The sequence below is a fragment of the Heteronotia binoei genome, chromosome 5, assembly GCF_032191835.1.
Source record: "Heteronotia binoei isolate CCM8104 ecotype False Entrance Well chromosome 5, APGP_CSIRO_Hbin_v1, whole genome shotgun sequence".
Taxonomy (NCBI): Eukaryota; Metazoa; Chordata; class Lepidosauria; order Squamata; family Gekkonidae; genus Heteronotia; species Heteronotia binoei.
Genome location: NC_083227.1, coordinates 124747461 through 124775309, shown reverse-complemented (window position 1 = coordinate 124775309; position 27849 = coordinate 124747461). Strand labels below are relative to the sequence as shown.

The following is a 27849-nucleotide window of genomic DNA, read 5'->3' as shown; positions in this document are numbered from 1 at the left end:
TATGATGTGGGAGATCCATGATCAAGGATTTTATTCCAAAAACAAAAGTAATCAGGGATGCCAAGGAGCTATTTCCATGGCATGGAAGAAATGGGTAGGTAACACATTTCCCCATTCTTTTTTCTTAATCTCAATTCTTTCTTCTTTGAATCTGGTATTCATTCTGCAGGATAAAACATACTGCATGTTACCTGTAGGCACCTATTACCCTCCAGGCAGCAAATAATAGGGAAGAAAATATAAATTTTCACCAGAAAATGGTATAAGATGAAAAGTTTTGATGTTTCCTCCTTCCATCTCCCCAGTTCCACAGGTTCAGCTGCTTTGTGGCTGCCTTGACCTTGGGGGGGAAACATGGAAAAGTCAATGATCTCCAGTGCAATGTGCGTTTTTTGAGCCTAAGTTCCAGCCTGGTTTATCAACCTGACTACAATTACTGCAAAGCTCCATAACTATATATAGGGTTAAACATTTTCCTTCTTCCCCTTCCATTCTTCTCATAAACTACAGTTCCTTCTCTTGTTAATTACTGGAAGCCCAATTTACAGCATTTCCCACACACATACACATACATCACACAGCTACAAGGTGTCAAAAGCATTTTTAAAATAAATATATATTCCTGGAACAAAAATTTAAATTGCTAAAAAAAATTTAAAAAATCCTGTGCATTTCTCTCTCTGTGTGTGTTCCCTTTTTGGGATCTCAGATATGTATTTATGCTAAAACACACAAACATCAAGAGCCTCCTCTTCATGTGGGGAGAAAAGCAGCTTGGGAACACAATAGAAAAATGGAAGGCAGCAAAAGGATTAAGCACCTGCCACTTTTCCACTCTAAATTTGTACCTCTTTAAGTGGTTCTTTTAAAGCCTGCATCAGAGATATGCTAGGGTGTAATGGGAAGATAGTTTGTAGGCTGTTTTCTTTCTTTGTTAACATAACAAGTTCAGGCCATTGGTTTGGATCCAACAAAACAGGAGCTGGGTTCAATGTGCAGAATGGGGCATTCTCTGTATCTATAATCAGTACTGAAAACCGGTCATAAACTTCAAAATGAAGTGGGATATGACATAAGGATTTGCAGTAAATTCCTTTTCCCCCCACCACCCCTGTCCAACAGTCTTCATGCTTTTTCTCCACTGCGTCAAATCCATTGGTTTTAAGTCACCTTTTACCAAATAGACAATGCAATTTTTTATAAGCATTTAGTTGAATTATTGTCTTAATATAAATAGGCACTTTTCTTTTTTGAAAAGATGGCAATGTAAGGTTTTCACAGTATGCAGGTTAATGCTAATCTGTGCATTTTAAACCTGTTATTTTTATCTCCTTGATGGTGTTTTTGTGCCTTTGTAATTTATTGTTGCTTTGTTAGCTGACTTGAATCTAAGGAGATAAGGTGAGGTATAAGTATTTTAAGAATATCAGCATCTGCCAGTGCTTTCCCTTCAGCTACTGTATAAGGAACAAAAATAGTGGTAAAAAGTTGGCCAACCTCCTTGTATATAATATGCTGGATGAATTGATTTGCTCTCAGCACCTGCCAGTCCAAGATAGCTTAGACTGCTCTGACCCACCCCCTTTCTCAGCCAGAAATAAATTTCTGATGTAACATGGCTTAGGACCTTGGAATCTCAGCTGGAGAGATCAAAAAAAGGCACAGAGGGCAAGACCTGGCAGCTGGAAAACGCCAATTAAGAGAATCTCCTGGGTCAGAAAAGGTGCTGAAGAGGAAACCCAAACAGGTCCATCCCTGCCCTCACTTGGAAAGCATCTGCCACTGAAAGACTTCACAACAAGGCTTTACAGGAGGGGACGAGCAGGTAGGGGGCAAATCTTGTATCTCACTTCAGAGGGTACTGTATAGAAGGGAGGGGCTGCTCTGACCAAATGCTGAAGGGGGAAAAAATAAGACAACCATCTGGACTGGTTTACTGCATGATACACATATTATTGAGGATTAAACTGCTCAACAGGAATATGTATGAGTGCTGAGGCAGACCATGGAACACTGAGATTTTAACTAGCGAAGGGCATGCCAGCACCTGCTGGTGGGACAAAAACTGAACTTGGCATCAGATGTTTGTGAGTGCCACTAACTAATCCAGGCCTATGGCATGGTTTATTGCATTTGTTTTCATAGTACCATGTGAAGGCTCTAATACAATTGGGGCACTGTGCAAAGGCAAAGAATGCAAGTGCTTCTTCCCCAAGGAGCACAACAAAGGGACCAGAAGTGCAAATAACATGAACTTAAGGAAAAGAGCATGAAAAACTGGCTTCACAGTCACAACGCACTCCTCTCAAATCTGTTTGATACTGTACCTGAACAAGACAGCTGAGTCAGAAGGAAGGGGATTCTTAACCTAGTTGTCCAGTGCATAGGATTACAGCAACTCTTTGAAGTGCATTGGACTGTGACTGATTCAGGGGCACCCAGTGAGATTCATGCTAAAACAGGAGTTTAAATCCAGGTGTTTCTAATCTTAACCCAACCTGTAACCACTACACCACACAGTCTCTCATGGACACTTATTCAATTGTGGAAATGGCTTCTGGTATGGGGTGTGCAATATAAGGACTAAGTATTTGCCCAGTAAATCCCCTATTATCTTGTCTTTAACATCAAATGGCTGCAGGTGCCATGAAAGAATGTCAAATGTCCCTGGGGAGCAGTAGAAGAAAGCTGTGTTCTTGATCCAAGCTGGGGATAATTTCAAGCTGTGAAAGACATGCATGGCTCTGTAACATTAGCTCCGGCAGCTAAGTGCTAATTAGTTTTCCAGTCTCTAGCTGTCTCTGCAGATATCACGCTATCTGACAGAGTCCCCTTTGTGCTGCAGAAGGAACAGAGGCTGGTTAGATTTCCTTTGAAGCTCTTTGGGAGATAATGCCACTTGAATTCACCAAACAACTCCGGCTCTTGAGTTCTGAGCAAAAAATACTGTGCTCCAGCCAATTTAGTAAGAGACCTGGCTTGACTCAGGAAGCTTAGATCTGTCTCTCACATTTGATTTCCCTTCATCCCAGGAATTCAGGGCAATTCTCCTCAATATTATTGCATTTTTACAATTCTGTGATTAGTCTGACCTTTAATCTTGGTTCAGCCCTGTTCCCAAACTGATTTTCGACACTAGAATCATAAACTCAAGAGAGTTGGCTTCTATGATTTCATGATTCAAGTGCAGAATGTCAGTTTAGGGACAGGGCTGAACCAAGATTAAAGGTCTAGTGAGGAATTGGCCAGAGGGTTCAGCCCTGTCCCCAAACTGGCCAGAGGATGTTGGACCTAAGGTGAGTGAATATCATGGATGGATGAAGTTCTGAAACCTTACTTCTAGTCCATCTTCCAGAAAGCTTGGGATGAGCTGAGAGAAAAAAACAGAGTTTAAACATAGCCAGCCCCAAAATCTTCCTTGTAGGGGCTGTGGCTCAGTGTTAAGAGCATCTGCTTTCCCTGCCAACGACCACAGATTCCATTCCCAGCATCTTCACTTAAAAGAATCAGGTTTTAAATTATATGAAAGACCTTGCCCTGAAGTCCTGGAGTGAGTAGACAATATTAACCTTGATGGACCAGTAGTCTGATTGGCAGCTTCTTCTTCTTCTTTTTTTTTAAAGGGATAATGCCAAGGGAAGAAAACATTCAAACATCTAGGCCCTGGTATTTGTGTGTATATATGTGTAATATAGCACGTTTAAAACTTCATTACAGTTTACATGTTAATACGAGACAACACAGTGTAGTGATTAAAGTGTTGGATTAGGATCTGGGAGAACCATGTTAGAATCCCTGCTTGTGCCATGGAAGCTTGCTGGGTGGCCTTTGGGCCAGTCACACACTTGCAGCCTAACCTACCTCTCAGGGTTGTTGTGAGAATAAAATGGAGTGGGAAAGAATCCAAAGTGTTCTGGGTCCCCAGTGGGAGAAGGGAAGGGCATAAATGAAATACAATTAAATAAATAAGAGTATAAGACTGAATGGCTCTTCAGTTTGCCATTAGTACCGAATTTCTGGCACCTGAACAATCATTAGAGATTGTTGAGCTTCCCTCTTAATAAATAGTGGACATGCCAAGATGACTGGCATGGATTAACACTGTCAATAGTTGACTGGCATATTAGTTCATTGAATAATTGATTTTTATTTGGAGTGTGTCTTGGAAGCACATAAGGTAAAGAATATATATTATAGCATTGGAAAAAATGCAGAAAAGGGTAACTAAAATTATCAAGGGGATGGAACAGCTTTCCTATGAAGGAAGGTTGAAGAGGCTAGGGCTCCTTAGCTTGAAGAACCAGTGACTGAAGGGTGACGTGACAGAGGTATACAAAATTATGCATGGGAAAGAGAAGGTAGAAAAAGAAGTATTTTTCTCCCTTTCTCCCAATACAAGAACACATGGTCACTCAATGAAATTAATGAGCAGTAGACTTACAACAGATCAAAAGAAGTACTTCTTCACCCAATGAGTAATTAACACATGAAATTAACTGCCACAGGATGTGGTGGCAGCTACAGAGCAGTGGTCCATCAGTGGCTATTAGCCACAAGGTATAGATGGAACACTATTGGGTAGTGATGCTCTAAATTATTGGAGCTTGGGGGACAACAGTGGGAGGGCTTCTGGAGTTTTAGCCCTGCTGGTGGACCTCCTGATGGCATAGGGTTGCCAATCCCCAGTTGCGGGCAGGGGATCCCCCCGTTTGGAAGCCCTCCCCCTGCTTCAGGGTCATCAGAAAGCAGGGGGGGGGAGACATCTGCTGGGCACTCCATTATTCCCTATGGAGACTGATTCCTATAGTGTATAATGGAAAATTTATCTGCAGGTATCTGGGGCTCTGGGAGGGGGCTGTTTTTTGAGGTAGAGGCACCAAATTTTCAGCATAGTATCCAATGCTTCTCCTTAAAACACCCTCCAAGTTTCAAAAAGATGGGACCCCAGGGGTCCAATTCTATGAACCCCCAAAGAAGGTGCCCATATCCATTATTTTCCATGGAGGGAAGGCATTTAAAAGCTGTGCGATCCCTCTAAATGTGATGGCCAGAACTCCCTTTGGAGTTCAATCATGCTTGTCATGACCCTGCTCCTGGCTCCACCCCAATGTTTCCTGACTCCACCCCCAATGTCTCTTGGCTCCACCCCCAAAGTTCCCAGATATTTCTTGAATTGAACTTGGCAACCCTGTAATGGCACCTGGTTTTTGACCACTCTGTGACACAGATTGTTGGACTGGATGGGCCACTGGCCTGATTCCACACGACTTTTCTCATGTTCTTATGTACAGGTAGGCAGGTGAGGGAGGACAGTGGAAGAGCCTAGCCTTAAATTATACAGAGATAACTTCCACATGGGTTATCTGTCCCAAGTTCGGTGCTTTCAGTTAGCGTGCTTTTTCTTCTTCACCACAACATTATGGTGCATTCATACACTTCTACGGGATTCTCCTGCTTCTCTCTGATCTTTTTCAAACCTGCTTTGCTGCAAAGTTTTGGAAAAGATACCGGTAAAGCTTGGATGGCTGCTGAGTGGGTGGGAAAATCTGGATATTCTGACTGACGGCAGCCATTTTCCCTGACCCTGTCCCCATGGCAGCCATTTCCTTGCCACTGCTATGGGGTGGGGGCTTCTAATTTTTTCATTTAAAACATTTTTCAGCCATTGTCTCCTTGGTTCCATAAACTCATCCCCAGTGCTTCTACCCTACCACATAAAATGTATTATTCAGAAGGCAGTTTGCATGACCCATAACGGAAGATAATAACGAAATACAAAGCAGTAACAGCAAAAATGTGAAAAATTACAGAGACAAAAACACATGTGGCACCAACACCTTCTCAAAATGTGGTATACTGGTCTGAGTAGAGCTCTGGTAGCATATTTACTCGAAATCCTGATAGTTTCCACCAGATTTCAGCACTATGCAGAGGAAGAAACTTGGAGTGTCATTTGCCAGCATAGTGCTAGCCTGGTCAATTGTGCCCCTCTTCTACCCCTCTTCTACCTCCAGTGTCCCTCTTCTGCCCCTTGACTCATAGCGCCCCCTAGGTGATCCTACTGTCCTCTAGGGGGCAGTTCCAGCCACTTTGGGAACCATTGGTGTAGCCCCTTCCCTTACAGAGATATGAGAAAAGTATATCTTCACAAGGAAAGAAGCTAGAGCCTTTCTTTTTTAAAAACAGAACCTGGGAACTCAGATAACTGGCTACACCTTTAGTCACAATATATACAATATACTATACCTATAGTCACCATATATACCATATACAATGGTGTATTCATATAATGTTATTCTAGTGCTGATTTTTTTTAATGGCAAAAGCCCTATTGACCTAGTGAAGGGTGGTAGCTGCTTAGGGTTGCCAAGTACAATTCAAGAAATATTTGGGGATTTTGGGGGTGGAGTGAGAAGACTTTGGAGATGGAGCCAGGAGCAAGGCTGTGACAAGCATAATTGAACTCCAAAGTGAGTTCTGGCCATCGCATTTAAAGGGACTGCATGACTTTTAAATGCCTTCCCTCCATTGGAAATAATGGATAGGGGCACCTTCTTTGGGGGCTCACAGAATTCGACCCCCTGGTCCAATCCTTTGGAAACTTGGAGGGCATTTCGGGGAGAGGCACTGGATGCTATGCTGTAAATTTGGTGCCTCTACCTCACAAAACAGCTATTCCAGTGCCTCAGAAACCTGTAGATCAATTCTCCATTATACTGTATGGGAATTGGTCTCCATAGGGAATAATGGAGTGCCCAGCAAACATTTCCCTCACACTCCCCACCCCCACTTTCTAATGACCCTGAAGTGAAGGGAAGGCTTCCAAACCGGGGGATCCCCTACCCCCACCTGGGGATCGGCACCACTATAGCTGCTGCTGGCGATTATGGAATTTAGGTAGGAAAAATTCAATGCATGGTTATAGGATGGGGGAGACTTGTCTTAGCAGTAGTATGTGCAAAAAGGATCTAGGGGTCTTAGTGGATCATACGCTGAACATGAGTCAACAGTGTGATGCGGTGGCTAAAAAGGCAAATGCAATTTTGAGCTGTATCAACAGAAGTATAGTGTCCAGATCACGTGATGTGATGGTATCGCTTTACTCTGGTCTGGTAAGACCTCACCTGGAGTATTGTGTTCAGTTTTGGGCACCACATTTTAAGAAGGATATAGACAAGCTGGAACAGGTCCAGAGGAGGGCGACGAAGATGGTGAGGGGTCTGGAGACCGTCATATGAGGAAAGGTTGAAGGAGCTGGGGATGTTTAGCCTGGAGAGGAGGCAGCTGAGAGGTGATATGATCGCCATCTTCAAGTACTTGAAGGGCTGTCGTATAGAGGATGGTGTGGAATTGTTTTCTGTGGCCCCAGAAGGTAGGACCAGAATCAATGGGTTGAAATTAAATCAAAAGAGTTTCCGGCTCTACGTTAGGAAGAACTTCCTGTCAGTTAGAGTGATGCCTCAGTGGAACAGGCTTCCTTGGGAGATGATGGGCTCTCCTTCCTTGGAGGTTTTTAAAAAGAGGCTAGATGGCCATCTGACAGCAATGAAGATCCTGTGAATTTAGGGGGAGGTGTTTGTGAGTTTCTTGCATTGTGCAGGGGTTGGACTAGATGACCCTGGAGATCCCTTCCAACTCTATGATTCTATGATTCTATGGCAGGGAAACAGTGGAAAAAATCTGCCATGTAGAAGTCCTGTTGTTGTGATTTATTTGCAACAGGGAAACCACCAAACCCTGTCTCTGTGTGGAAGATACCATAGATGACAAAAGTTATTATACCAGAGAAAGCAGAGGACAAATCATAGGGCCAAGATGCGAACTTTGAAATGCACAGGCTAAAGCTGCTGATAAATGGAACATTGTTGCACTGCTCTTGATATAAATTGAAGGCTAAGTGCAGAGAGCCAATAGAACTGGTGCCAGGTTTCTTGGGGCAATAATAAGCAAGACATTCTGCAGCAGTAGAGGCAACTGTTCTGAATTCTGTCACATTAACTGTTCAGGATTACTGAATGCACACAGAATTCACACAGCAGGAAAGAAAGATTTGGGACCAAGCAAGAAGGGATTACTTTCAACTATACTACAGTGGCAGGAATGGGTCCCCAGGGGATATATCATTTTGTGCTTGTGGTATTTCTGCCAAGTGAACAGAAATGGGTAAGAATTAATTATATTTGAGATCTGAAGATTTTTGTACTTGCACAGTCTAACCTTAAGCTATTTTTATTTAGGCCTCCAGGGTCTCAGGATTAAGCATTCCTGCCTTCTTCCAACAACTATGAGATCATCATCCCAAAAATCCCTGCCTGCATCCTTCACAGTCCAAGGATCAGGGTTACATCTCCTCATACTCCCAGATCAGTTGCTCAAAATAGTTGCTGCTGATTTAGGGAATACAATCTTGTAGCATAGTGGAAAGCATAATCCTAAAGCGACGCCCACGAACTTGGAGCTTTCTGAATGATTCAAAAGACCTCTTGCTCTCATAGATTAATATTTGTCAGTAATTAGAATTAGAGGCAAATGTAGAATTGCCACCTGAAGAACTTCAAAACAAGAAACACACTGTAACACAAAAAAGAAAAGAATGTTTCACATAAGAAAATTATATGTCTTAACAACATTACCAATACATGATTAGGACATAGCACCTTGTAGTACTTTAAAGTTGTAGTTACAGGACATCTCTTCTTTCCCATGAGTGTTTATGAAAAAAGATAAGAGACAGGTTCTTTAAATAAGGTACAGGTGGCCTACAACCAAAGGTGGTCATGAAAATAAATCAGGCTCTGGTTAGTCTAAGTGAATGAGTTTACTACCTGCTTCTCATTTTCAAGGAACAGTTCTGTATTTCTTTCAGAAATTTTCATGGAAGACAAGTGATGCATCAAAACCACACACACAAAAATTAACACATTACAGACTGGTGACATTCCCAGAATATCAAGTTTTAGAACAGAAGAGCAAAACTACAAGGTATGTAACTTCTCAAGTAAGTCCAGTTGACAGGAGTATTCCTGCAGAAGCATTAAGGGACTAGAGAACACAGATCAGCTCTCAATTTCCTTTGCAGTTAAGAAGATGTTTCCCCTTCCACGTTATGATCACCACAGAGAGCGGAAAATGCAGGTCCAGGCTGTTATGAGGGAGCTCACTGGAGAAGTTGGTAAGTCAGCTGTGGTTGCCATAATTGTCTTGGCAATTCCTGACATGTTTGCTTGCCACTTTTGCCACAACTAAAAAATTTTCAGCACACATTTTTCAGCTCTTTAGCACTCATGGAGACTTATAAAAACACTGAAAGTTAGGAGAGCTTCAGGTGTTAAATAGGCAAACATGCGTGAGTACCCTTGGGAGATCATCTTCCTAGCTCCTCCTGAGTCCACTAGTGAAGGGAATGCTGCAATGAATGTTTGTATAGTGTTTTTAGAAGACCCCCCCCTCTGTGCTAATGGTTACCAACTCCAGATGGAGAAATTCCTGCCAATTTTGCAGGTACAGCCTGAGAAGGGCAAAGTTTGGGGAAGAAGGGACCTCAGCTGGCTAGAGAAAATCCTCCAAAGCTGCCATTTTCTTTAGAAGGACTGAATTCTGTTATCTGGAGATGTAATTCCTAGAGATCTCTGGGCCCCACCTGAAGGTTAGCAACCCTAGAATCCATGCCTTTTTTTAGGTTTACCCGCACCCACCTGCAGCTTGCACTTCCTCACCATTGGTAAGTTGGCTAGGGGGGAGGTGGTATTGTGGCAAATGGGAAGAAACACTAGGAGCATTTCAATGTACTGATGTCACTCCCTGTGCACCTGGAAGTGATGTGAGCACACTGCAGCGATGCTGGGGACACACTGGCATTTGAGCACAACTCTGTGGTTTGACCCAAATGCCCATGCCCTTGGCTTCATCTGGGGATGCACTGACATCACTTCCAGGTGCACAGAGAGTGATGTCTGCACCTCATAGGCAACATCAACATTGCCAACAGGGCCCCTGCCCTGACTCTCCAGTTCCAACCTCCAGTCGACAGGCTAACTACCAACTACATATTAGGTTTTGTAATATGCCAGGGCTGGGCTCCTCTAGTGGGTGGGAGCAGAGTTATTTGCTCAGTTTTGGAGTTGCATCTACATGAAATATTGCACATGCAGGTCCAAAATTGAGTAAATATGTCCCTCAACCCCAGGACCATTCAGCTTGGGAAAACAATATGGAAGGGAAGGTAGGAGCCCTCTCCACTACAGTCCCAAGCTGAATCAAGCCTCTGAGGACATTTACATTTCTGTTCCCCACAGCCACTGTGGGAAGAGAGAGTCCGTTCTGGGGAGCCTGAACCTGACTCATCGCAAAACGTAGCAGGACATTTGTTACAACATCTTGCATCTTGATTTAATGCAATGCTCACCTTGATTTAATAAAATGCTAGGATGGATCTTACTATTCTGATTTTACTATTTCTGTGTCTGTGCATATGTATGTTTTTCCAGTCCCAGAGCTAGACCTGGGTAAGAAGGTTAGCATCCCTCAGGACTTGATGATGGAAGAGCTGACCCTACCAATAAACAGGGGTTCCAGGCTTTATCAGAAGAGGCAGAAGAGGGTGCAGCAGTTTGTGTTGGAATATCCTACAAGTTACAGAATCGTGAGTTATGCTTTCTTTCACATTGCAGGGGGAGATGGAAAGCTCCTGCAAGGCAATGAATGCAACAACACCTGCAGGAGGTGGCAAGACATGCAGAAATTACTAACTTACAGGTGACCCAACAAACCTTGGGTTCCATCCCTAAAGGCTGAATTCAGGCACTGCCTGAACATGACAGCCCATATCTTCCCCATCCTATCTGTCTGGGCTAGATGTGGGCAGACATCATTGCTAGTCTTAAAGTATAAAGGTGGATGTGTGGGCTTGTCTTCCTGTTTGCCCAGCAGAAGCCTTCTGTCTAGCAATTATGCCTTATTTGAATAGAATTTATGTGATCTAAAGAGAAACCAGAGTATTTGATTTGTTTTATTACAGGGTAAAATTGATTTTTTTATCTAGTTTTATAATATTTCCCTTGATTGATTTGATACTTTTTTGTTTTATTCTGATCTATGATCGTAATAAATATTTATTGATTGATTGATTGAATTGAATTTGACAAGAATGGAAACCAGGGGATTTCTGCCATTGTTGAAGTGAGCTGGAAAAGGAAGTCAAGGTTCTTCTACCCTCATGTAATTCTCTTTCGGTCATTAGAATTGGTCAACTGGAGCATAGCAGGGCTGATAAAATCAAATTACAGTCCTGAAATTCCCCATGGTGCTCCAGCTAATCTATAACTATCACATCTGGTATATCTCTGTTCAACCATTCTTAGACAGGATCCTGTAATCATAAGTTAATTGCACAAGCTTGCGATTCCCATCCTCCTTTTTGTATTGGCAAACCATAATTTGCCTGGAAACCATAAATGGAAACCGCTTAGACTGCAAATTTCAATCACAAGTAACTTTATAACCACTCAGGTAGGAAACGTTAAGTGTTCACAGCCGGGGCCAGCCCTAGATTGTCTGGCATCCTAGGCAAGACTAACTTCTGGTGCCCCCTCCCCCCCCCGCACTGATAACGTCACCCAGTCACATGGGGGCGCTCAATTCTGCACCCCCCAAAAGCTGGTGCCCTAGGCAATTGCCTAGTTTGCCTAGTGGGAGGGCCAGCCCTGTTCACAGCCTTAGGAGTTCTCAGGGTCCATGCCCGTCCCATGAAACTAATACTCTTCTATCTCATCCTTTCCACAGGCTTCAAACAGAACAGCAGCGGGTAACTTACATCCAATCCATGAGGCAGATGGAACAACAGATGGGCAAATGGTCGGTGACACTTCCATTGAAGGGGTGCGAGGGACTGGGCCCATTTCTTTAGAATGGTGTTTAGTGTCCTATATGGTTTCTGAAGTTACCTCAGAAATGCTGACCTTCACCAGGAGGCAACGTCATTTGTTGTTTGCTACACTGACCCACTGGTTATTACCATGGTGTTATGTGAATAGTCTTATTGATTATTCAATATCAGCATTTCATTTATAATTGTACACCCTACCCGTCTCCTCAATGAGGACTCAAAGCAGCTTACATCATCTTCTTCTCCACTATTTTATCCTCACAACAACCTGTGAGGTAAGTTAGGCTGATAGTGTGTGACTGGCCTTAGGTCACCCAGCAAGCTTCCATAGCAGAGTAGAGGTTATATCTGGGTCTCCCAGATCCCTGTCCAAGCTTCTAACTATATGCCACACTGGTTCTTAATTGCTTATGTGCTTATCTTCCAGTGTAAAAGATATTTGATTTTATAATGGGAAGGTGAAAAGTAACATGCAATGGTAGCTCTCAAATACATGGTTTCAAAATCCTATTCAACTGAAAGAAATGAAAAAAGATTACAGCTTTGTTTTTATAGGAAGACCCTTCTCTGTAGATTAGGTGTCCCCAACCTCTTTGAACCACTGGGCACTTTGGAATTCTGATACAGGATCATGCACACAACCAAAAGATGGCTGCCCTAGAAAGCACAGTCAACCACAAAATGTCATGGAGTAAGATTATGCATAAATCTAGTAGTAACTTCAACGTTTCAAGCAGAAGCTCTGATTAACAAGATGCCTCTCAAAATGAACATATTATTTATAAATACTTTCTTGCACACACACAGCTTACCTTCAGTCACACAGTGAAGATCTTTCTGCTGTGCTGGCAGTTGCTGCCAAAGCATTTCTTTGAAATCATCACAGCTAATCGTATCTCCCAAAATCTGCACAGCCAATCAGAGGTCCTGCTGGATAAAAGCCCCACTGGCCCACCCACTTTCTAAAAATCCTTGGTGGGCACCAGGAAAACCCATGAGCACCACACTGGGGACCCCTGCTATAAATTTAAACAGATATTATGTTTATTGTTTTCCCACAGAGAACCCTGAGAACTATAATTCTTTAAGACAGGCAGTAGGGATCTCAAATCCAGAACTGTTACCACATCAAAGTACATTTCCCAGAACTCCTTGGTCCAAACTGTGACAGTTACAGTAGCATGAAGCCTGTTTATTTTGTGCTATATCTGTGCCTTGGTTTTTAAATACCACAATGAAGAGTTTCAGTTTGAGAAGCAGGAGCTGAGCAGAATTAGTCTTGCAGCAATAAACAATACTGGAACATTGGGAGAAGCAGCTTTGGTATGAGTTCCAGTCACAGCAGTATATGGGAGAAGTGCATAGGTCTTCTTACACAGAGGTTTCTTTCTGAGGTGGGTGCTGACATGCTGTGTGTTTTTCTCTGAGGTTCCTCGTTATCCATTTGTTGTCTGTTTTTGCTGTCTCTCTCTGCTTTCTGTCTTTGCTGTCCCTCTGATTGGATTTGAGAAAGCATACAGAAATGTCAAAGACAACAAATTGGAAATGAGGACATGGGGGAAGCATGGAGAAAAACACCTGTCAGCACCCAAATTGCAGCAAAAGCTCTGTGTGAAAACATCCCATGTATGTGCCGATTGTTCATATTCAGTTTGCTTCAAATGCATGCAAAATTATTTTCCCACTCTTGAACCTAAAAAGTATCTTCCTGTCAAACAACTGATCTGGGTTATTCTTTTTCTGCTTTATTATTCTACTTCACCCAAAACATCCAGTCCTGAACAAGCTAAGCAGACCATGTAGTGTCTGCAAGGTCCAGCAGAGTAGTTAGATTAGAACCAAAAATAGACAAAACACGTAGTTTATTATAAATTCCAACAGCCAAAAAAACAGACAGACGACACATGCACAAAGCATACTAATAAAATACTAAGGTTAACAGGCTGCAAGTGTGTTAATTACAACAGAAGCAATTGTTAAAGAAATATTACATCACAGACCACTTGGATGATTTTTTTTAAAAAAACAACCTTTGCAACCCCTCCCTCTTTTACTTTGTCTTCCAGCCTCTTCATAATGCAGAAGGGAAGGAGAATTATCCAACAGAGCTTCATGGAACAGCCCCAGGAAAGCAGCTGCCTCCCAGAGTACCTAAGAAGACAGACAAAGTTTTGAAGATGAGCAAAGCTTTGAATCCTGATAGCCTTGCTCCAGGTACTAAGTCAGAATATTTATTCATTTATTAAAACATTTATATTTTGCTTTTCTGAGCCTATCAACCTAACTGCAGGTACATAAGAACATAAGAAGAGCCCTGCCAGATCAGACCAATGGTTAGGCTTCCCAATCCCCCAGTGTCAGTGGTGGAACCCCTGGTCTTCCAGGCTCCACCCTGCCCCAAGCCTGCTGGCTGGCAGGAGAAGCCCCGCCCCCCAGCCACCATGTGCCTTTTGATCTACACAGGTTTAGAAGCCTGCAAACACCTTGTGTTTTTAAAAGTGTGTGTGCCTTTAAATTTGAGCAGGAAGTGAAAGTTGCATCAGGAGGGGCCAGCAGCAGAGCCACGTGTGTGTGTGAGAGAGAGAGTAAGAGTGCAGTCCCCCTGCTTGCTTTCATATCAGACGTCTTGTGTAGGAACCAAAGCCAGTAAGTGTGTGTGAGTGAGAGAGAGTGCACAGTCTCTGTGCTTGTTTTGTTTTTGTATAATAACCTTTTATAGGATTAAGGAAAACTCCACCTCTCTCTCTTTTCATTTGCCTGTGTTAGTCTGAATAAGTTGGTTGGAAATACAGCAGCTTCTGTGAGTAAAGCCCCAGGGAGATCACAAAAGTGTGTGCTTGCAAAAAAATGTTTATTTTGGCTGCTTTGTTAATATGTGTTCACTTTCATTTACTGGAATTGCTGCTGCTGTTGGAGACAAAGAAATGAAGACTATTCAGGGGAATTGCACTGCTATTTTAGGGAACAGGAAAGTCTCTTGGCTCCATCCCCAAAGTCCCCAGGTATTTTCTGAATTGGACTTGGCAACCCTACCAACGGTCCATCTAGTCCAGCATCATATCTCACACAGTGGCCTACCAATTCCTCTGAATGGCCAACAACAGGGCAGAGAGGCTGAAGCCTTCTGCTGATGTTGCCACTTGGCTCTGAGATTCAGAGGCTTAGTGCCTCTGAATGTGGAAGTCCACTTTAGTCACTATTGCTAGCAGCCACTGATACACTTACCCTCCATGAATCTATCCAATCCCTTTTTACAGCTGTTTATTCTTGTGGCCATCACTACATCCCCTGGCAGTAAGTTCCACATTTTAATCACTCTCTGTCTAAAGTAGTATTTCCTTTTGTCCATCCTGAACTTTTCCCCATTAGGTGTTAAGAGCAAAATTGACAATTCCGGTTCATTATGCTCTATATAATGGTGAGTGATTACAGCTGGGGTAATGCTAAGGAAGGCCCACTTCAGCACCATTTCTTATTGTGCTTAATAATACTACTAATGGCTAATCTACAAGGATATATCCTGAAATGTAGCTTGTGCCATTCACCTAAAATTCTAGTTACATTCCAGACTGATTGTGGGGAAATTAATTTTCTTATTAAACATGAAGTATGCTTTTCTGCAGAGTTCTCTGAGATGGTTAGCCATATATCTTTCTTTCAAAAATTGCCCATCCCTATTAAGCATATTTAATGATTACATCAGAGGGCATGTACTGTTCTTCCTTAGAAACAGGTGAACAGGTTGGGTAGGATCTGCAGCCTCTCTCTCTCTCTCTCTCTCCACTCCTCCTATCCAGTCAATTTCTGAGTAATGTCATCTGACTCTAGGACAAGTCTGACACAAGATCTATCGATAGGGAAAGAGTCCGTGCTGCTGTTTGTGTGACCAAAATACAATTGTACAAAGAATGATACAAGAACTGGCTTGAGCAAGCAGCACAATCTTTCTCTCTTTTGTCCACTAAAAACTGAGCTAGTGAACACACACCTCTGATATTTTTGCGTGGTATGTCCCAAAACTAGTCCATGTCTGGGTTTCTTTGTGTGAAGACTAGCAGCTCTTCAGTAAGGCAGTAACCTTCCTGTGATGTCCTTCATGCAGTCTGGACAACCAATGTGAAAAGTCCATCCTGATCACAGTCTCACCCCCTTTCTCTGTAGAAGTTTTACTTTTCATGTTTAAACATTTTTTCTACATCTAGGATAAAACAGAAATAGGGGTGTGATTATCTCATATTATTTTCCACACCCAAGTGGAAGTGAAGCAGTAGTAGTGGCTTGCACCTGGATCCCAGCCCTAGACATTCCCAGTAATTCTTCCCAGCCTTAGACATCCTCAGTTTTTCCAAAGACCTTTATCATATGGAAAATAGGAGTGCCACAGGAAATAATATAAAAAATAGGAAATAATATGGAGAAACAGAGTGATTCCCAATTGTCAAAGGAGTCAGAGAAGGATGCACTTTATCTCCCCATCTCATCAAACTATATGCAGAAAATATAACAAGGAAAACTGGAGTAGATTTAGATGAAGGTGGAATGAAAATTGGTGGAAGAAACAACAACAATTTGAGATATGCAGATGACACCAAATTATTGGCAGAAAACAGTGAAGACTTGAAATGACTACTGATGAAGGTTAAAGCAGGATTACAGCTGAGCAGTAAGAAGACAAAAGTAATGACTGCCGGGGAACTCTAAGGGTGACAATGAAGAAACTGAAATTGTTCAAGATTTTCTCTTCCTTGACTCCACCATCAACCACAAGGGAGACTGCGCCCATGAAATCTGAAGGAACCATGAAGGAGCTCCAGGGATGGCCAAGAATCGAATGAACCATGATAAAAACCACAGTGGTTTGTGGGCGGATCGCAAACTGGGTGGGTTCAAACCATGAACCAGCCTGGTTTATGAGAAAACTTGGCTCATAATTTGGTTTCTGCGTATCCCTACTAGGGATGTCTGGCAGATGACCAAAGTCAAATTAATTCATTCCATAGTATTCCCCATTACTATGTATGAGTGTGGAAGCTGGACAATGAAGAAAGCTGACAGGAAGAAAGTGGATTCCTTTGAAATGCGGTACTGGAGGAGAGTTTTACAGATACTATGGACTGACAAAAAGACAAATCTGTGGATTCTAGACCAAATCAAGCATGAACTTAAAGCTAAAATGGCCAAACTGAGGCTATCATACTTTGGCCACATCATGAGAAGAAGCCATGGGCTGTACCAAGGCAAAACAAAGATGAACAGACAAATGGTGCAGAAGAAAAAAAATTTAAGATTTGTACAACCCCTATGCATTTCATGTGCCACTTCATCAGGGGGAATCTTCAGGTCCGTAGCTACGAGGGGGCCTTTGGGGGAACAGCCCCCTGACTGCTAGGCAGGGCCCCCTGACTTGGGGTCCCTAACCAGCCTCCAGTGCCTCAACTGCATCCTTCTCCATTCTGCCGTCATCATACACCATTGCTTCTGCTTGCTAAGGAGACGTGATCATAAACAGTTGCTTCTGTTTGCTTAGGGGCCAGAAAAATTCTCTGACCTCTCAGCAAGCAGAAACAACGGGGCACTTTCAAGGAGCCCAGGACTGAAACTTAAGCTCCCTGTTGCTTCTGCTTGCTTAGGGGCTGGAAGAAATCTCTGACCCCTTAGCAAGCAGAAACAACAGGGCACTTTCAGAGCCCAGGACTGAAACTTAAGCTCTCTGTTGCTTCTGCTTGCTTAGGGGCTGGAAGAAATCTCTGACCCCCCCCCCAGCAAGCAGAAACAATGGGGCACTTTCAGCACCCAGGACTGAAAATTAAGCTCCACGTTGGGCTAGAGGGCACCTGCAAGAAGAGGTCATTCTGGCCCTCAAGTGGGGCAGCAGGGGTAGGGGGCGAATGACTCCATTATAGACAGGGCAGGGTAGGGTAGGCCCTACACAAGTGGAGGTCCGGGCTGCAGTCCGGGGTTGGGGATCAGTGGAGAGGTGATGTTCGCCTGCAGGGGTTGTCTGGCCTGGTCTCAATGGCCACCCGAGTGAGGGTGGGAGCTGCGCTTGGGCAGCCTCAGCTTGCCCTGCAATAGGAAAAAATCCGAATTGGAGGTCTTGTAGCCCCAGAAGTCAGTTGCGACTTGGTGGTGCCTTCCACCCCTCCCCCTCTTGCCCCGCCGGGCTTGCCCAGCTGGATGCTACAAGTAAGGGCAGGAGACCGTGTGGCACGTATCTAAACATCTGAGTGGCTCTCTACCAGAGCTGCTGGGAGAGGGGTGGAAAGGGATCACCTTGGGGCAGCTGTGGGGAGGGGGGAGGCTGTATGGCAGCGAGCTGGCAGCTTTCTTCCTCAGCGGTGGTAGGAGAGAAGGCCATGGAGGTTGGGGCCACTATGTGCCCCCTGGAAAAAATCTTCAATTCTTCAAATCCTGGCTATGGGACTGGGAATCTTCCAGATTATTTTTAGCTTCATTCCCTGATGAAGCTGAACGTGAAATGTTCAATTAAAGATTTTTTTTCCTGCACCATTTGTCTCTTCATCTTTGCTTCATATCATGAGAAGAGTCACTGGAAAAGACAATCATGCTATGAAAAATCAAAGGCAGCAGGAAAAGAGGAAGATCCAATGTGAGATGGATTGACTCAGTAAAAGAAGCCACGGCCCTCAGTCTGCAAGAACTGAAAATGACTGTTAATGGCAGGAAATTTTGGAAGACATTAATTTACAGGCCTGCCATAAATCAAGAGCAACTTGATATTATTTAACACACACACACCTTATAAAATATTGTTTCAGTGAGATGGATCTTACGTACCAGGAACAGACCTGTACTAGATAAAGGGGGAATTTTACTAGGGTTGCCAATCTCAGTTTGAGACCTGGATACTGCTGTCAACTGATCTCCAAACCATAAGGATCTGCTTCTCTGGAGAAAATGGGTGCTTTGGATGGTGGGCTCCATGCTGTTGTACTCCACTGACTTCTTCCCCTCATTGAATTCAGCTTTCCCCAGGAACTTCTGAAATCCAGAGCTGGCAATCCTGATCATTTCCTCTCTTCCTGCTGCAGTCTGCTCTGCCCCTAAAACCATGCTCTGGGGAGTTGTCAGTGGTCCCCTTGGGAACAGTATGAGAGGGAAAGTGGTAGTCTGTAGTGGGATGATGGAACTGCTGAAAATCATCTCCTCCTTTTTTATGCATGGGAAGTGCCCTCCACAAACAGAAGAAGAGGTTAGACTCCAAGCCACCAGTTTACAGAGAGTTTTATGCCTTTTGCTTCCCCTCGCTTTAGGCCAAACAACATATAAGGACAGTCCCTCACAAAGGTCAAGAGAGGCCCGGGCCACTTCCATTTTTGAGGGCCCCTCAGTAAATTAAAAAATGAAGTGCAAAAACAATGATACAAAAGGAGTAGTATTATATTTTAAATGTTTACATTTAATACAATAAGAAAAAGAACATTGTAACATTTTGTAAGAAACATTCCAATTTTTATTTAACGTGATTTTATCTCCTGGTGTCTGTCTGACCCTATTATTCTGGGAGCCATTATTCTGGCTCCAGTCTTTGTAGGGTTGCCAAGTCCAATTCAAGAAATATCTGGGGACTTTGGGGGTGGAGCCAGGAGACATTGGGGGTGGAGCCAGGAACAAGGGTGTGACAAGCATAATTGAACTCCAAGAGAGTTCTGGCCATCACATTTAAAGGGATAGCACACCTTTTTAAATGTCTTCTATAGGAAATAATGAAGGATAGGGGCACCTTCTTTTGGGGCTCATAGAACTGGACCCCCTGGTCCAATCGTTTTGAAACTTGGGGGGGGTACTTTGGGGAGAGGCGCTAGATACTATACTGAAAATTTGGTGTGTCTACCTCAAAAAACAGCTCTCCCAGAGCCCCTGAAACCTCCAGATCAATTCCCCATTATACCCTATGAGAATCGATCTCCACATAGGGAATAATGAAGTGCTCAGCAGACATTTCCCGCCCCCCGTTTCTGGTGAGTCTGAAGCAGGGGATTGGCCTCTCTACTCACGAGTTGCTGCCAACTTCTTCACAGCAACACAGACACTCCATCCCGAGAGGAAGCCTTTCAATCGGAGACTGAAGCCTCCGGGGGTGCAAAGGCACATGGCCTTCTGGGGGCGGGGCTTCCCCCCCCCCCCCCAGCCAGCTGACTGGGGGCGGGAAGGAGCCTGGGAAAGCGGAAAAACTTCCGCTGGGACCTGGGGATTGGCAAGCCTAAGTCTTTGGCAGGTAAAATCCCACTGAAAACAGGAGGTTGGGAAGGCTATTGTTTTTGTGTCTGTACCTATAATTAAATTCTTAATGTCAAAAGTGCAAATTTGACACCCCCTGAGAATGTGAGGCCTGAGTCAAATGGCCCTGCTTGCCCCCCCCCCCAGATTCCTTAGGTCAAATAGCAGCTTAATGAGGAGGGGAGTTTGCATTGGGGAAAGAGCTAAGCCTTCTTCCCGTATTCTTTATCCCTGATCTGACCTTCCCAGCAGCTGGTTGTGTTCCCCTCCCCCCTTCTACATCTTGTGCAAATTTTCCTATCACAAATTGGAATGGGACCATTATGTTTTCTCTGGTAATTAAATGGCATGAGACAAGAAACCCCATCCCTTTTCTGTTCTTGGTTTTAGGAAAAGCAGAAGTGTCTCACAAATTCAGCACACAGGGAGATTAAGAAGTGCAGCAACCTCAGTTTTGCTATTATTAAGATGCTCAATTTGGCATTCTCAATTGCAGGCTATTCTGGACCTCTAAAGAAAGTGCCTCATGAGAAGTTCAACAGCACAGCCATCCCCAAAGCCTACCAGTGTCCTTGGCGGGAGTTCCTTAGCAGTGAAGATTACCAGGTTGACAGTGATACCCGTTTGCCTGAGCCTCCCAAAAAAGTGAATATTGTTGACCGGAGCTTCAACAGGTAGTGGCTGCATACCTTTCCTGTATTTTATTGGTATTTTTAATATGGCATGCTCAGAATACCTCCTATTCTGGAATATATGTCTTGTGGATATTGCTAATATAAAAAAAATAGAAAGCAGAATATTTTGATTTAAGCATATATTCTAGCACAGGGGTGGCCAAACTTGCTTAAGAGCCACATAGAATAAACACCAGATGTTTGAGAGCCACAGGACACGAATGTCAGATGTTTGAAAGATGCAGGGAAGTCAAATAGATGGGGGAAGGGGAAAGAAAGCAACTTTCTTTAAATGCATTCTCCAAGCTGCCAGCTGGTTTGAAGAAGTGATCTAAAGAGACAAATGCCTTCTCCAAGCTAGTTGATGGGATGGTGGGAGCTTCGAGAGCCACACCATACGTGTGAAAGAGCCACACGGCTCCCGAGCCAGTTTGGCCACCCCTGTTTTAGCAATTTCTGGTAAAAATATATATATTAAATTTCAAGATGCTGGCTTTGATCTTGAAAACCTAAACCTTCTTTGTCCTGGATACCTTGGAGAATTTTTTTGCCTTTCTGAACCTTTGACCTTTTAGAAGATTCAGGATTAGAATACACATTATACACTGGTGGATCTTTTTTTGTTCTAAAAACTGCTTCAGGATGCATGATTAATAACATTAAAGAAATGAGTTGCCAACCTCCAGGTGGTGGCGATTTTCAAGAATTACAACTGTTCTCCAGATGACAGAGATCAGTTCCTCTGAAGAAAATAGCTTCTTTCGAGGGTGGACTCTATTGAATTATACCCTGCTAAGGTCCCTACCCTCCCTCAAACCCCACCCCCAGGCTCGACCTCCCAAATCTCCAGGTATTTCCCAATCCATAACTGGCAAATGGTGGTGGTGGTGTGAGCGAGTAATTAATCAATTTCCCTCTTACCATTTTCCCACTCAAAATTGTGTATAAGCTGCTTTATGTCTCCACTGGGGAGAAAGGCAGGATGTAAATAAAGGAAAGCCCCATCACTTTATCCTGTGCATTTCCAGCCTGTCCGGCTGTTCTAGAGCAATGGGCTCTCTGGCTGCAAGTCCAAGGACTCTTTGCCCTTCAGTTCATGTCCCAGCCAAACAGTTCCTGTAAAAGGGAGGGGGAAAGCCTGTATTCCAGCTCCATGCCAATTCCCTGCTCCCTCTATATAGGTGGTAAGGGCTTTCTGTGTTAGCAAGAAAAGTCGCAGTATACTGCAGAAGCAGAACCATACTGAGAAAGTAGGTTTTGATGGTAATACACCCCACCCCCCAGAGCTTAATTTAAGCCAGCGCTTTGCTCTGAAATAATGTAGTCTAACTCACACAATGTTTGGCTGACAGTGCGTTTGCACTTTAGTCCCTAAAACCATCTTTTCCAGATATTCTACTAAAGTCAAATGACCTAATGCAAAAAAAAAAAAATCATTTGAAGATTTGTTGTAAGATTTTACAGACGTAAAATAAGGACTGTCCTTGAGATACAATGGAAAATACACCATGAGAGGGAAAGCCAACTGCAACTTTTCTATGCTCCCTTTCCATCCTTGTTTCTTTGTCCCTCCCCTGCATCCAAACTTGCTATTAATTTTACTGCTCTGTACCTCTGTAACTGTAGAGAGCCAGTTCTGGGAGAACCGGGTTTGATTCCCCACTTCTCCACTTGCACCTGCTTGGAATGGCCTTGGGTCAGCCATAGCTCTGGCAGAGGTTGTCCTTGAAACGGCAGCTGCTGTGAGAGTCCTCTCAGCCCCACCCACCTCACGGGGTGTCTGTTGTGGGGGAGGAAGATAAAGGCGATTGTGAGCCGCTCTGAGACTCTTGAGTGGAGGGCAGGATATAAATCCAATGTCATCTTCTCTTATTTTCTCCATTTACAAAAAATGAAGTTTTATTGACATTATTTACAATTAGGAAGTCATCAGCATGCTTGCATCCCTGGGGGGTGGGGGATTGAGAATGAAGATGTACAAAAGCAAGAAAAAAATGGAATAGTAAGAGAAGACAACAGCAATGTTCCCTCTAATCCCACCCCCACCCCCAAATGGAGCTGTTCACAACCTGAGCAGAATATAACTGCTGTAATCTTAAAATGGGCAATGGGCAGTGCTTAGAGAGACAGAGGGAACACTGCAACAGGGCAGACCAAGGTGGGCTAAAGGAAAAGAAGGCATCTGAGTTAGTCTATTTAAAAGGTGGCAGAAGGATTTCTGGAGACTAATGGGAGGCACAGCCTTTTCCAGCCTGTTAAGTCATTCCTTAACATTTCTGTGCTACAGCAAGTTTTTAAAAAAGAGTTTGCCCAGCACCTTAATATTTTGACCATATGCTGAATCAGGGAACTGTTCCAGACTCTTTAGCTTCTCTTGGTCCTCACATTTCTCCATCCACAGCTTTTTATTTATCCCTGGCTTTGCAGCAAAAACAACATTTATATGAGGAGCAGGGCCGCTCTGTTCCCAGTAGCATTTCCGTTCTCTGATATTTTGCCCTAATTAAAGCTTTTAATGCTCAATAGCAATGGATGGCAATGTAATGCTTACCACTCTTTCACTTTAATGCCTCAGTGGTTATTATGATGTGCCATAAAAAGTTTCAAGAGCTGTAACTGACAAAAAGTTGTCCTTTGAGGCAAACTTAGAAAACTCCCAAATCCATGAGGAAACAGGCAAATGTATACAAGATGATCCTACTCAGAAATTCCCTCATGGGAGATAAAGGAACACTGTTCTCTTTCAAGCTTGGTCTGCATCAGTAGAAAGTTCAGCAGAAAGAAGTCAAGCAGCTTTAGTTTCCTTTTTAAAGAAAAAAATCTGAGGACAGAAAATGGTCTCTGGAAAGCCTGTCAACATAAATAATTTTTAAAAATTGACATTCAGGAACAAACATGCCCCCCCTCAGTGTTCAACGTTTTAATCTGCCTTCAACATTACTTTCACTGTAGTCTTATCGTCTTCACATTTCTTTCTCTTTTTTTGAGGGGAAGAAATAGCAGCCTTGCGAACTTCAAGTATAAAATTTGGTCCGTCAAAATGCAGGGAGGAGCATTAATTATCCTGAAAGCCTCAGCCTAGTGTCAGGAAGCAAAAGCTGCAGTAGTTGCCTGGCGGGGACCCTAAGGGCTGGACTATGCTATTCTTCATTTTCATCATACATTTGAATTGTGAAACATCTTAAGAACTGCCTGTCTGGATTATACTACAGTATATCTAGCCCAGCATTGTTTACAAGAGTAGCCAAGAAAAAAACTATTGGGACACTTCTAGCCTGAGCACAGGCTGTTGCATTATACTATAAATATTAAAAACTTTAAAAAGCCTCACCTACACTCTAAAAAACAGTGAGCAGGATCCAGGGAAAGTGCTGGTGGGCTCACTGCCACAGGTGCCACCCTGGGGCTCCCTGTGTTAAAGTATTCAGTCATGCTGAATGAGAACACAAGGATATGGCTCCTGGAAAAATACTACATAAATAACATTGGTAACTGTTTACAAAAGCAATCACATTTTCACAATAGGATCATAAGTCTGCGGAACAAATGAACAGCAAATTATTACCATTAATATCTTGTAGACACTTCAGTACAAGGTCACCAGCTGAGCATAGACGAATTAGAGCGCTTTCATCCATTTTATACATATATACTATATGTACATGTCTTCACACATAATAAGTTGTCTGCAAGATGTTAAAACAGTCCAAAAACTGGGCTTGTATAGGGAGGGGCTGGGGAGAGAAGGGGAAATGAAGCACATCGGTGAAGTCTGTAGATTTAAGTACGAATTCAGTAAAACATCACTTTTGAGTGCCTCAGTCCTTGTGAGGCCAAACTGGCACAGAAGATACTCGGAACAGTTTCTCTTTGTGATCTGCTTTAACAATGAATAATTGTAGTAGGTAGCCAAGGAACTGTGTCTCTTTTTCCACTTACCCTTGAAATACAATCTTTGTTTGCAAACACACTATAGCATTCTTTCTTTGTACTTGCAGGACTCCAACCCCATTTGGTGGGCTATTACTGAATGATGTGTACCCAGTACCTGGGTTTGAGATGAATGAAGCTCAGACAGACACCATGAGCAGCTTGGAGCTGATGTTGAATAGACCCAGCTTTAACAGAGCACCACGAGGCTGGGTACAGGCCATGCCAGAATCAGAAGAACTGTGACTGACATGCTACTTAATACTGCTACCAGTCTCTTAAGGGTCAATCCATGCTAGTTTTCCAGTTTACTGATACAGAACTCTACACAAAATTTCTTAAGCATAGAATAGATACCATATGTATCTAGTATAGATAGCAGCTAGCCATGACATAAACCCTTAAGCAAGCTCCCACCTAGGGCCTTCTTATACTCGTCTAATGTGGAACTGAAATGTGCAAGCCACTGAATAGAATAAAAAAAAAAGTTGTTTTTAATAAGGATCCTACAGTAAAGCAAGCCCAGCTGTCAAACCTAGAACAACAAGAAATCAGCCTGAATTACTTCTACAGTTTCTTTAAAGGAATGTAACACATCTAGAAAATGGATCATAACATTTAAGGATTGCTTGACAACTTACTCCACTGAGAAATACAAAGCTTTGGCACATTCCAAGAAATTATGGTTTTGCCTTGTTCACAAATACTAGGTTAAGACTGACACAAGCCAGATTCCCAAATCCATTTTTTTCTCTGAGATAAATCAAAGTTACCTGCTGTAAAAGTCACTACAAGACTTTCCCCCCCACTGCAATATCAAAGTATACTCTAAGATTTCATAGGCATCTAGTACATTTTTACCCCATGCTGTCTCCAAGGTCCTCTGGAGGCTGGATACGGTTCTCCCTTCCAGATTTTACCTTAAGGAAGGTTAGGCTGAGGATGTGTTACTAGCTCAAGGGCACACAGCAAGCTTCATGGCCAAGCAGGGATTGCAACCACAATTTCTTTTGTTTGAAAGCTGCTAAATCAAGGTCCAACTTTTAGTAGTGAGGGATGGGTCATCTCTAGTGCAAGTATTGAGGCAATGTAAAATGTCAGGACATGGCAACAATTTAAAATGAAAGCACAATGCCACATCAAAATGGTGCAAAAAGAAACAACAAAGACTGCTGATAAGGCCACCCTGACATCAGTTTTTGCAGGAAGTTAACATACAATGTGTCAGTGACATGATATGCAACGTAGTTCAGAAAAGCGATTTTCAATCAGAATTTTAAGGATTAGATACACTAATGGGAAACAGTTCCACTGGGAAAGGTAAGCCTGTGCACTTCCATGTAAACAAGCTTTTACCATTGCAACAGAAGTTGAAAGTAAAGGATCATTACTTAATAGTTACAGTATAGTTCTGCAGGTCCAGAAACTGACCAGTGAGTGGACCACTCTTCTGACCAAGTTTCTCTAGTGTATCCTATTCTGTATGCATAGGTTGATATATAAAATAGACGTATGATAGACACAAGGCACTAATAAAGCTAGAGTTATACTTCTCCCAGCCCTTAGAAAAAGAATAGTACATATAACCACTAATAGAAGGCTATCATTTATGCATAAGCTTTAATAAATTAGAAGCTGCTTTGAGTTTAAGCTTTTTGCAATTAGGTCCTGAGTACCTTTATAGGTATTTATAAGCTAGCCAGGGGGGGGGGGGTTTGTCTTTATCAGTGACTTATAAAAGGTGACATTAACTGCAATGTTTAGTTGTCAAAGGGATAGTTGAAGGAGAGCACAAAAGCTAAGTACTACACAAAGAAAACATTATTCAAAACACTAAATACAGAACTTCCATTCCACTTCCCAAATACAGCATGTGGAAAGATAGGAACAACAGTCTATTATTTATGAATTATAAACAAATTGACAGTGGAAAACTGTTCAGTACCAGACCTATGAACTGGTAGTCATGTTTACATGCAGAAATAATTGGGGCACTGCAATAAAATGAATTGTATTTTAAAATGCATTCGGATTTTTTATTTGGGGAAAGCCGTTTGTTGAAAAGTTTGCAGATGGGAAGCCACTTATAAAGGTAAAGTTAATGGCGTATAAATCAACTGTCTTATACCCGGGGGGGGGGGGGGGGAGGGAATATCATAATGGTGCCTCGAGGACTAGAAAAGTTATTGTAGCATAAACTATAATATGAAAAATATGTCACAATAAATATTAATCTTTAAGTGCCAGAAGTCTTTTTTTTCTGCAGCAGACTAACAGATCCACTTTATGAATTCCAAACGACAAGTATTACAGGACCCACCAGAACAGTATTCAGGTGCAAAAGTATGACCAGCTGAGTGGGCAATAGAGTCCCATGTGCCCATTTAGCTTTAATATTAGAAATTTAAGGGAATCACAGATCAGTAGTTGCTGCCCCTTTTGTGGTTCCTCCATGCAGTGTTTTAGCAGCAGGATTTATGTGATTTAGATACAAATACTTGCTCTTCATAGCCTATACCAGCAGCCTAAGATGAGACATTCCATTTTCAGTAGCAGCATCTGAACCTTTGCTTGATTATTAACAACTGCTGAGATGATAGCTGACATGTTATCCAACTCCTACAAATCTTGACATATTACTCTGACCGAGTTCCCACTAGCCTTACACTGCTCTCACGCTCCTCTTCTCTGTGGGGCTTCCATTGTATTTCCCGGGGCTGCACTAGCTTCGCCTTTTTCGCATGGCAAACAGAAACTGGAAAGATAGGGAGGAACAACAGTCTATTATTTATGAATTATAAACAAACTGTTGCAACCCCGGGGCAGATAGTGTGAAATCTGACGGAAGCCCTGCTGAGAAGAGGAGCGTCAGAGCGGCGTAAGGAAAGTACGAAATCAGTCTCTGTTTACTTTAGCATTTTTAAAACCTTCAAACTGCTTAACTATGGACTTGGACACTTTTGAAAAAAATCCATCACCAGCAATTTCCCACCATTGGATATGCCTAAAACTAAAAATACATTTAATGGGAGTTTCCCCAATCAAATTCTGCATGCCAGGTAAGACTGGGAAAATTTGCCCACTGTCACTTTAAAAAACAAAATCAGCAAGTCACAGGAA

The 27849-nt window shown here is 42.8% G+C and overlaps 1 protein-coding gene across 1 annotated transcript; it reads left to right on the top strand.

Moving 5' to 3' along the window:
- The first annotated feature begins 1634 nt into the window (after positions 1-1634).
- MYOZ3 (myozenin 3) lies at positions 1635-25210 on the top strand. The gene is made up of 7 exons (XM_060238316.1): positions 1635-1825; positions 9080-9172; positions 10488-10642; positions 11782-11853; positions 13951-14098; positions 20622-20799; positions 24798-25210. Exons 2-7 carry the CDS (start codon positions 9088-9090, stop codon positions 24973-24975), a joined length of 816 nt encoding a protein of 271 aa, XP_060094299.1. The 5' UTR covers positions 1635-1825; positions 9080-9087; the 3' UTR covers positions 24976-25210.
- The last annotated feature ends 2639 nt before the right edge of the window (positions 25211-27849 follow it).